General features: G+C 33.8%; 1 protein-coding gene across 2 annotated transcripts in view; it reads left to right on the forward strand.

Moving 5' to 3' along the window:
- The window catches only part of LOC129218591 (misshapen-like kinase 1), a 137,183-nt gene that overhangs the window by 1,776 nt on the left and 123,187 nt on the right, over positions 1 to 12,220 (forward strand). For both annotated transcript variants that reach the window (XM_054852909.1, XM_054852907.1), the window contains exon 2: positions 10,735 to 10,800. In XM_054852909.1, the coding sequence (XP_054708884.1) occupies positions 10,735 to 10,800 (66 nt within the window). The remainder of the gene's footprint in view (positions 1 to 10,734; positions 10,801 to 12,220) is intronic.

Below are 12,220 nucleotides of genomic sequence, written 5' to 3' on the forward strand. Positions count from 1 at the left end.
TACTGTGCGCCGAAATCAATGTTGATAGATGTCGCTGATGTAACTTGCCCAGGTAGTAAAAAACAAGTAATAAAACAATTAGTAAATTTTTCCTTCAAATTTTATCTTCAGAATATTTTATCCGTATTGCTTCAGAAGCTAATAATGTGCTAAGAACTGACGGTTGACCTAACATTCGAGTCTTAACTCCTGTAACCTTAAAAAGAAGGTTACAGGACCTTTGGTTTAGTAGTTGCCTTCGATGTCACATCTCTCTCGCTATCCTGAGAATGAAATATCGGAACTCAAATTGAAAAATAACTATCTTTTATTTATCAATCAACAACTGTAACTAGTAAAAACTTCTCTAAATAGTAATAACAATCATGAAAGATTTCAACAGCATTCAAATTAATCCTTAAGTTTCAAAAACGTATTTCCAAAAATCTAACACTAAGATTCTAAAGATGTCTCAAAAAATTAAGTCCCTAACGCTCATTTCAAAAAAAAAAAACCTAAAAGCCATTTCCTACACCGAGCTCCGACACTGCTTCTAAAGCGGGCAATCCTCAAAAACAACTACAGTTGGCTCTCTGTTTAATGACTTTCAGGGGACCACAAAAAATCGTCCTCAAGTAGAATGCTTTTAACACTATAGTGGGACCGTGAAAAGCAGTCGTTAAATAGAGAAAGTCGTTAAACAGAGCGTCGTTAAACATAGAGCCAACTGTACCTCAGCCTAAGGGTTGAGAAACGTGAGCAGACGAAGTGAGTTCCTTCTGGATCGCTTCTGCTTACATCTGCCTCTATACGTCACACCGGAAATGCGTACGTAAGAACCACCTGGATCCTTCTAGAACAATTTATCGGAGTCATTGGGAGCTTACGTCATACATCCGCTCATGAAGGGCAGTCTTGCATAATATAGACGAACGCTGCGAACGGCGTTTGCAGAAAATTTTTGGCTCTGCAGAAATTTATTTTTCACTCTAACGTTAATTTTAAAAAAAATGAATTTTTTTAAAAAAAAAACCCCACATTTTATTTCTGTTTCTTCTAAATCTTATGCAAAATTAATCTAAAAAATAATTATTTCTTCTTGAAATCGCAATTATAGTACGCTAATTACTTAAAAGACAAAGGAGTCAACAGTTGCAAATCAAGTCGAGATCGCTCCTACTATGACTGTATAGTTTTTTATTTTACACAGCCTGGATCGCGTAAGGGGAAAATTCAAGTACATAAAATAAACAACTTTACAGACTACGGAACGATCACTCCCGCTGTAAATTGAGTTCAAATGCGTTGGCGTAGAAAGAGGGGGGGGGGGGGGGAGGGGAGCACTAATTTAAAACTTTTTTAACAGATAACATGCAGAAAATACAGTATTTATTTTTGCAGAAATACTTAATTTCAAACAAATAAGTAGTTTTGTTGATTTGTGTACAAAATCAAATATCTTCATAAAATTTTCAAGTAAAAAGCAGGTAGCTCATGTTTTATCAGATCTACATGAACTTTTTCACTGTAAAATGAAAGTAATAATAATGATCATGTGATTGATATTGAGCAAAAAATAATAGTTTAAGCAGTTTTCTTCAGTTAGTGAAAAGTAAGCATAAACTATATGCTGTTTTAAAATAAATAAATAAAAATAAAGTTCCCTCCCCCCCCCCCTTTTTTATATTTTTGTATAAAAGCGTGAATAAGGCAAAATAGTTATTTGCAGAAAATTTTCCAGTTAGGATTTGTGTTCGCAGAAAGCTTTTCATTTTATCTAAGTCTGATGAAGGGCCCGATCAAGCCAAACTGGTGCCCAGGTCCTGAGTAAAATTTGGCGACTCCTCCCCCCATGAGAAAATCTGCACAATTTTAAAGTCAATGTTTCATACTAGAAACTACGTTTTAAAGGAACATTACTACATTTAAAAGAGGAAACCCAGGATTTGAATTCCCAAACACCTGATAGTCACCAAACTAATCACAGTTAAAATTGCCTCTTAAGGTGAAAAAATGTTAAAAAACAATTTAAAACTGAAAAAAAAGAAAAGAAAAAAAGTCTTACTAATTCTGACAGCAAGCGTTAAAAAGGCTTCTTTCCGGCTTTAACGGAGGCAAATGTGTCGATCGAGTAATCAAATCTATGTTTGATGTCACAGAATTTTCAATGGTCAATAAGGAAAACACCTGTAAATTATCCTGAGAAATGCAGCTTCTCAAATGATTTTTGATTCTTTTCAAAATTGAAAAGGAACGTTCACTGGAACAGCTGCTGATAGGCAAGGTAAGAAGAAGCTGCAGGGGTGAATCCACGTTCGGAAATGTATGTGTAATGTTTAGTGATCTCATCTTTTTAAAACATTCTCCAAGAGAAGGGTTACATTTGCAAAAATTTGAAAATGTGCTAAGGGGGTCCGGGACACAAAAATCCTCAAATTTTGCAATTTTTTTTTATAATTTGAAAAATTGCTCCGTTTTTTTTCTGCTTAAGAGGATGTTTGAATCTTGTTTCTACCTTAAATAGAACGAAAGTTATAGTTATTTTTGTTGCATGCATCTAACGAATGTGTACATAACTTTAAAACTTTAAACGCGTTTTTCTCCATGATGCCATTTTTCCTGATTTCTTGCATTCAAACTCTTATAAGTCAGGAACCGATAGAGATAAAGTAATGAAACTTGGAGCATATCTTTTTCAAGCAATTTACTTTAATTTTTATTCGGCGAATTTGAAAAAAAACGTTTACTTCAAAACTTATATTTTTTTTAAAAAAAAGTATCTTCGAATTTTTCGAAATTTTTCTTCAAATATTTTTTATTTTTTATTGAATCAATATTTTTAAAATCGCCGAATAAAAATTAAAGCTTAGATATTTGTGCATACTTTTTTGAAAATAAATTGAAAATTGACCAACAATATTTTGAGTTATAGCAATTTAAAGCAACCCCATTTTTTTTGAAAAAAACTAATTAAATTTAAATAAAAAAATAATTTTTTTTCATATTTATGTTATGATTTTGCTTATTAAATAAATGATGAATCAGTTCAAAAAATTTCAAAACTCTAAAGTACATAATAAAAAAAATTTCAAAATTTTTTTGAAATTCCAGAGCTAAGGAACAAAGACTTCTTTACGCGAAATTTTTTTAACTTTATGAGTTTTTGAGCTGATTTTTAAAAATTTTGAGCCCTTCTCCCTTAAAGTTGAGAAAAAGTAAAATAAGGTTTTTTTTTTTTTAAAAAAGGAAGTAAGTAAGTGAATTTAGGCTAGGCCATTTTGGTGCCCCTAAATTTGTGGTGCATGTGGAAAAATAATCATGCCCTAAGGTCAAATCCTTCAATAAGATGCTCACATTTCATCGTTCCGATCAGGGTTTCGAAATAGGCGTTCGTAAATGGGACAAAAATAACTGCTCGTTCATTAATAAAGAAAAACAAGTGAGTTAATACATTTAAACACTTAGCTTTTAAGATGAATTGGTGAGAATAAAACTTGAATTAACATTTTATGGCTATCACTGACTCTTTCATCTAAATTATTGTTTTTTGAGGGATTTTAATGATTAAAATTACTTTTATATCTTAAATTTTTCGCGTAGTCGCCATGTTTGGTCATTCGCAAGATGGAAGCAGACAAGACTCTTTAATTGCCTAGGTTTCCAAGAACAGAATTTAGATGCCTATTTCAGTGCAAACTACTGAAAATAACATAAAAAAGGGCCAGAAACTATGTTTTTAAAAAAAATTATTAGTTATTTTCTGGAAAAGTGAAATTTTATCAGCAAAATTGTACTTTTTTTATATTTCATCTAAAATGCAGTTTCCTGCCGACTTTTCATTTATTTTTCAGGTCTAGATCTATAAACTTTGGGCCCCCTTGCAACAAAATCTGTAGGGCCCCTCCCCAGAGGCCAGCATGTATATTTGTAATGTTAATAAGTCTTAGTGTTAGTTTGTTTTCATTTTTTCTTCAATTTTATGAACCGTTGGGGGATGTTAAGGACCTGGGCCTTTCTGCATTGCAGGAGCTGCGGTTATGCAGATCCAGGCCTGGATTTGTTTATCTATTTATTTTGAAAAAAAAAAAAAAAAAAAAACCCTCCAAAAAGCAGAGAAAAATTTCAAGAAAATTATGTACAAACACAATAGGAATATGGGAATTCTAGGGTCCTTTTTTGTCCCAAAGCTAACTTGTTAAGTTTGTCTTGACATTAAATAAACTATAATATGCATTCTAAAATGCTTGCTGAGGCCTACTTTCGTGCTTTTTCTTCTCAACATTTCTTTCAAATGGACTAGGCCCCGACAGTGTTCCGCCCATGACAAGTTTTGTATTGTATGCTTCAAATATGATCACACTGTTTTTCGCATCGTAAATTACACGACATCAAACAAATCCATGTAACACATTGATTCAACATTGTAATGAATGAAAATCAGTTACAAAACTTTGATCCAAATATTTTTTGATACAATTTTATTAAGTTTGTTTTTCCAGTTTGAATAATTCTGAATTTTAAAAACATTTTCAAGAATTAATCTTAAAATGTCATTAGTTTGCGCTTTTTATGAAATGTACTGAGTTTACTCAGCATGCATGAACTCGGCTATCTCCGAAGAAAGGACACCTCTATCAGGGGCCAATTCAGGACTTTTTTCTCGTTACCTATTTTTGTGAAAGTATTGCATCATTCTATTTTTGTGAAAGATTTTTTTTTATCAGCATTGTTTTTTTTGAAATTTTAGACACATCCTAATTTTTGTAAAAGAAGTAGTGGAACAAGTGAAATTTTAGTTCGAAACGTGTAAATGTCAACTAGTATTATTTTTAACAGGTTTCGTTTTTTTTTTTTGGGGGGGGGGGGCTGAAAACCTAAGAAGTACGAAAAATACCATCGTAATTTCAGCTTAATGGACTATGTACTACAATATAGTAAATTATGAGAAAAAGGATTCCTAAAAGCAGATGTTTAAAGATTGCGATAATATTGCATAAATACACTTTGGTGTGAAACAGCTAAAAATTAGTCAAAATACTACAAAAAGATTTCTATTTAAGCGATTGTTCATATAAACCTGCTTATAATTTTATTTTGTGAGTATATTTTGTTTTAAATAGAGAAACAAATTTTATATTTTAAAATGCGAAAATTTTTGTGAAATTTTCGATGTTTTTGTGAAATTACTGATTTTATTACTTGATTTTTGTGAAAGTGCCGTTTTTAAAATAAGGTTTTTGTGAATGTACCGAAAAACGGTAGTAAAATCAGCCTGTATTGGGCCCTGTCTATTTAAGGGACAAGTTGTCCAGTCCCCCAAGTGTCCCTTATTGAGAGGTTCTACTGTACATTTTTTTAAGCAGCTGAAGATTCGTTTGAAGATCTTCAATTACGCAAAGGTTCCAGAGGAAAGCCCCCTAATACCTAACAACATCGAAAGCCGCTTAAAATTGCATTTTTTTGAACTTTAGTTTCGAAAAATTACTAGACCTAATATAACAAAATATGGTCTTAACAATCACGTTTTTAGGAATTAAATTTCAGAAAATATTCGCACAAGCATCCCTGAACGACCTTCCACTGATATCCTAAAAAATTAAGTTTTTAAAACTGCACTAGAGAGAGAAACAATTCAAGTGGAATAGCCCCTGAATACAACTGCTTAAGTTTTTAGGACCATAATTTTTAAATAAATTTCCTGGGGAGAGCTCTAGAACCTCTTTCCCATAAAATTGTTTATCCTGTAAGGTTTGTCTACAGTTGCGTGTTCGAAACTTCAGTTTCGAAAATTGGGAAGAGGGGGAGGAGGAATTGATTTTGATCTATTGTTTAAAAAAAAAAAAATTAGGCAGTCTCTGAGCTCTATCCCTTACCATAACATCAATAAGTATGGCCTATAATCGCGTTTTTATGGCTTCAATTACAACAACTTTTTGCAGAGACCTGTGAACCCAGGCCTGGATCTATAAATATTGGGGCCCCTCTGCAACAAAATCTGTTGGGCCCCAGAGACCAGTGGTGTATATTTGTAACATTACTAAGTTTTAGTGCTAGTTTTTTCAATTTTTTCTCCAATTTGTTAGGCTGTTGGGCCCCTTAAGGGCATGCCCCCCTTCCCCCCACTGTGCTGTCTACGGGTGCATAGACCCGGGCCTGCCTACCCTTGTTTTTCCCCTAACATCAGCAAAGAAAGTCTAAAATTGCGTTCTTAAAGCTACAGTTTCAACATTTTCCTGGGGGAGAATCCCCGCCCCCCCCCCCTCCTTAGCTTCTCTATTCAATCACAGTTTCTCTTCTCTTTTTTTTATTTTTCTCGAGTGACACCCCCCCCCCCACACAAAAATATCATCTGTAGTTGCGCCACTGAATTACGTGCATTGGAAAACAGGGGAAAACTGGGATTTTGCTTGATGCCAGAATTTGGGGCTTGGATCGCACTCACACCATTAACTAAATTAAGAAAAATCAGAAAAGACAAAATTTTTCACAGTATTTTTTTTTTTTTTTTTTGGTCAGAAATGTCGTTTTTCCCCTTTTAAATAACCAAACCTTGCTGATTCAAAAAAAAAAAGTAATGATTTTCTGCCTTGTAAAATATTAGTGAACGGCCTCAAAATCCATGATCCGCCACTAGGTGCCCTCCCCCTCCTAAGAGTAACGGCGCATCCTCCCTTAATATGGCAAAGACCCCCCCCCCAAAAAAAGTGAAAAATTGCCCTCAAAACAGCCGCTTAAAAGTTTCAATGACGCAGTCTGCACCATGACCCCCTAGGTGGGCACAACTGCATTGAAATGAATGATTCTCCTATGCTCAATAAATTCAACAAGTAGCGAGCCATGTACAGTCGGACCTCCATATATCGAATTAGCAAATTGCCGGAAAAAAATTTGATATATAGAAACAAACTTATTTTATCCTAAAAATCTCCCAAAACATTAAAATTAAAGTTAATTTTCGTGTATGAAGCCCAATTTCTAATTTATACGAGCAGCAGATAAAATAAAAGTTAATAATTAAAAAAATAATAGAAAATCTTTGGCAATTTAACTTGATCCGCAACATGAGGGGATTTTCGTTTCGACAATGTTATGAATAGAAAAGTAAAAAATCAATCTACTTAACTTGAATGTTTTTATTGCAGCCAAAAAGACTAGAAATGATAGGATCAACAGATAAAAGGGATAACTTGAAACTGATTTTACAATAATACTGGTTACAACTAAGATTTGAAATTAAGAATTTAAGAACTCCAGAATGAAACAACGTGTCTACACACCCCTCAACCCCACATTCCGTACGAGTTTCGTAGCAACCTTTAGTGAACATAGTTTTCTCCCCCAACCTTTATTTTTCATGAGACAAACAGTCTAAAGTGAAAAAAAAAATCCTACGAATGTCTTGAAAAAAAAAATCGATATATAGAGATTTTTTCGATACATAGAAACAATTTTTCTATGTAATGAACATAGAAATTTGCTGGGATTTTGATACATAGAAAATTTTGATATGTGGAAATTCGATATATGGAGGCTCGACTGTATGTCGAAAAAGAGGGTCAATTGGAGGGCTCTCTTTGTAAGATCCTCGGATCTTTCTTGCGCAGTTTTGATCCACGCTGGATACATCAATGGCATCCCTAGATGTCTGGCTACATTCTCCCATGTAGTGGCATACGCTACGTAATTGGGACGTTTGGTACCTATTCATTTGAACATCCCTAATATATTTATTAAACAGACTTAACGACGGCTTTTCACGGTCCCAGATGGTCCACTATAGTGTTAAAAGCATTCTATTTAAGGACGCTTTCTACTTAAGGACGATTTTTTGTGGTCCCTTGAAAGTCGTTAAACAGAGAGCCAACTGTATATCAAGATGCATATTTTCAAGTATAAAACTCTAAAAATAATGAGATCAGAAAACAACGCTAAAAATCAGAGGCAAAAATGATTGTGTACCTTCAAAAAAAAAAAAGACAAATGATGAAAATCTGAAAAGTGACTCTGCTCAAAGATTCATGCAGACAATCTGCAGGCAATGAAAGAGTCAAAAATGACCTCAAAAGTAAATATGTAAAAAAACAGCTGCTTTACAAACTCTTATTGATGCAGATAATAAAAATATTAAATATGGAAAAAGGAAATGTAGAAATAAGATTGAAAAAACCTATTCAAAAATGTAAATGCAGCGAAACCATGATTTGAAATCCTCCCAATCTACATTTTCCCGCATTTAACATTTTTTTCATCTGGTCCCAGTTTTTTTTGTTCTAATAATGTCAATTTAACCCGGATAAATAGTTACTAAGGAATTTCCTACATTTCACGTTTTCTCCTGGAAGTGAAAAAAAGAAACTTTCCAGAAGTAGTAATATGTTTCCTTTTATGCATTTTTCAAAGCTAATCTACACTTTTGAAAGGTAATCTATGAAAACAGAAATGCTACTGCTACCTCCGTAGCCAACCTTATGGACTCTCATAAATACCAGAAAAAAAAAAAACCTTGCAAAGTATTTCAATCCAGGAAGATGCTGCATTTCTTTGAACCTTAATCACTAAAACACAATCCGACACTGTTATTAACTATTTTCAATCTAAATGCCCGGATTTGAAACTGAATGTGTTAAAATGATGTGCACTACAATGTTCTTTCCATAAAATATGAATAGTATGCCTTTGAAAGAGTTAGTTTTTTCTATTTCATTTTTGCTTTCTATGTGTTTCCCCTAGTGTACATTTTCCCATATTTTATGTTTTGTATACATAGAAGAGAACAATAACATCAAAACAGACCAATAAATGATAAAGAACAACAGAACAAAAGGACAAAAAAAAATATTCAGGGTAGTCTGTGAATCTAATAATCAATAATTATAAGTAGTTGTATTAAATATACATAGGTGTTAAAAAATGTTTTTTGTATGCAAGTCAACAGTTTTTTCAAAAATTATTCTTTCAACAACAGGAAACTTATTGTGTTATAATTTCTAATAGAGTTTTTTAACTTTGCTAATAAACACAAGAGTAGTTAGATAATACGTTGCTATGTATTTTTTATAGCAAAATTATTCACAAAATGTGTCCTTTATTTGTCCTACATTTTCCATAGGAAATGTCCTATATGTTTCAAGTTGATCACTTGTGACATGTAGGGCACTGTTGAGAAGCATTGACGACATCTATGATTGGTGAATTTCCAATTTTAACCTTTAAAATTTAAAACCAATTACCTTTTTTAGAATGCAGGCTCTCTAGTTACGAACTAAAAATCTGTTTTATTAATGCAAGTGCTGTCATCATTTTGAAATATGATAGCATTACATTTTTTTTTAAGGTAACATTTCTTTAATATTAGTGCTTTGACATTGTTTGATTTTCTGTTTCTCTATTTTATCAATACGGTTCTATTAACCGCATGAGTCAAATATACTTATTCTTAAAGCAGGGCTCAGTGGCATAGCAAGAAATTTCTTTAGGGTATGTCCACCAGGCTAAAAAAAAGGAAAAACTAATGGCATTAGTTAGCTTGGAGCTGTAAATAGTAGCAATCACAATTTTATGTGAATATTAGACCATCATACAGCCAAGTCATTTAGGGAAGCCTAGAGGAGGGAGGGATTAATCGACCCCTTCGACTTTGGAAAATTAATGTAACTGCATCAAAGTGGGCATGGTTTACGTTGAGTACATATCTCAGGATTTAAAGTTTAGCCAACAGTGCAGCATTGCTAGTAACAAAGCCAATAAGATGCTTGGGTTTATCAATAGATCTATTTCAAACAAATCTAAAGAAGTTCTTCTGCCCTTATATAGAAGTTTGGTAAGACCCCATTTGGAGTATGCTGTTCAGTTTTGGTCTCCTTATCTTAAGAAAGACATTAATGTATTGGAAAGGGTTCAAAGGCGGGCTACAAGGCTAATAAGTGGACTTTCCCACTTAGATTATGATTCCAGGCTTAGAAGGCAAAAAATGTTCAGTCTTGAGCAAAGAGACCGAGGGGACATGATTCAGTTGTTTTAATTTATTAAAATGAAAGATCTTACGGGGCTGAAGTTTAGCACTGAAAACAGGACAAGGGGTCATTGTTTTAAGCTATTTAAATCTCAGGCTAACATGGATAATAGGAAAAATCATTATTTTAGCAGGGTAGTGGAACCTTGGAACAGCTTACCGGAAGAGGTGGTAATGAGCAAGGGAGTAGATAGTTTTAAGAGGGCCATTGATCTTCACTGGGGATTGTAAATGGACTAGGACCAGTCTAGCCCAGAGCCTGTTGCTGGTCGTCACTTTTGTATTTGTATATTCTTTTTCCCTTCCTCCTCAATTGTCTGGAAAAATTTGAACTGAGAGACCTGCAGTCATAGCTGAATGAAGTTTAATTACAATTAAGTCTTTTTAGCAAAGAAAAGTAATTTTAATTTTCATCATAGAAGCAAAATTTTGAGAGTTTTAAAGGAGGTGGTCCAGACCCGGGGACCATCCCTTCTCTTAGGGCCTGATTACTGAACAGGCCAACTAGGCTGTGGCCTAGGACCTCTGCTTTTTATTTGCCTTTAATCTCTTCTAATATATTTATCGGGCTCTGTCTTTTCCTATGCCACTGGCAGGGGTGCTTGTCGAGGGAGAAAGGAGGGGGGGGATGTCATTGCTTTTAGAGGAAGCTCTTCTGCTTAAACCTTATAATTTGCTTCATCGTCTCAAATTAAAACACATCTTTACCTAATGAATTTTCAATGAACCATTACTCATTTCAGGATCCGGCTGGAATTTTTGAACTGATAGAAGTTGTCGGAAATGGGACATATGGTCAAGTTTACAAGGTTTGACACTATTATTTTCCTATATATGTGTAATGCATGTTTCTTACTCAAATCTCTTTTATAAAATTAGCAATAAAGGATTGTTGTCAGCATAAATGCAATCCAAAATTTGCAGTTCGTGAGCAAAAACCTTACCCTTATTTTGAAAAGAAAAATCTCTTTGAGTCACAGCTTGCATTCTCAATAATGGCATTGTTTTTTGCTCGAAAATTCTTAAACTCGACTTGGAAGTGCCAAGCAAGTTAAAAATAAAGCCAGATCAGTATAGATGGTAGTTGATAGGGATGTTATAGAAGACAAAAGGATCACTAGAGAAGTGATAAAGGGTATTTTTAGAAATAATTTTGGCGACAGAAAGCGTGAGAAGGATTTTAGCAGGTGCACAGGACAGAAAGTTGAATGTCCAAACATATTGTTAGTAGCCCGAACAAGCCACAAAACTTTACTAATGGATACGATGGAAAATTGCAAATGAACTGCAATGATTAAAGAAAAATGATGAATAAATCAGAAAAGTTCGAAAGTTTTTAGTTTCTTCCAGTGCTGGGAGAAATGATATGGACAAAGGCCACTGGCTACGTGCAATGCTAGCAAAACTCTTATACTACACAAATCTTGGATCAGTCAAATAGTGCATTCCATAATTAAGAAAAAAAAAAAACACACACACACACACACCAATTTTTACTCAATTTATTGAAATAAAAAGGACTGACAATGTAAACTTTATTTACTACAAATGCCCAGAAGATAGGTTATGATGCCGTTGGTACTCTTGCCTTTTGATAGCTCTGAACTTTAGAATCAGGTAAACAGAGCACACGAATCAAGATGGGAGGCATAAAGAAATTCAGCTAATCTACACAGGGGCAAACAGATTTTAAGGCAATGCAAATAAGCAAGAAAACAGTCGGGTTCTGTGGAAAGATGAAAAATGCCACAGCTGCCCTCAGGGCCTGACAAACTAAAAGTATGAACCAAGGCCCACAATAATTTGGAGGTGGGGAGAGAGATACAGGTGCTTGTATAGAGAGGGGGTTTATCACTTTAACTCTACTCAAAATAATGTTTTAATTTTTCGCAGTGCTGGTGCTAGCACTTGAAGGGCCCTTACATATAGGGCCTCAATGTTTGGTGAGAGCTAATACCACATACTGCCTTTTTATATCTATTTCACAACTTAATACTTTCATAGCACAATTAAATTGGGAATAGCATATTGCTCCTCCCCGCCTCGCTGACATATATTCAAAAGAAAAAATAAGCCATTTACCAAATAATTCCTTTTCAGGGTCTTTTTAGCTTATTAGTTAGTTTATTTATGGGAAAAAAAAGAACCTTTGTAACTTAATTTTGCTTGAAACTCTCCAAAAATAAAGCTTTCTTACTCATAAAGCTATAAGAGAAACACTAATAAAGC

The sequence above is a fragment of the Uloborus diversus genome, chromosome 3 (assembly GCF_026930045.1).
Source record: "Uloborus diversus isolate 005 chromosome 3, Udiv.v.3.1, whole genome shotgun sequence".
Taxonomy (NCBI): Eukaryota; Metazoa; Arthropoda; class Arachnida; order Araneae; family Uloboridae; genus Uloborus; species Uloborus diversus.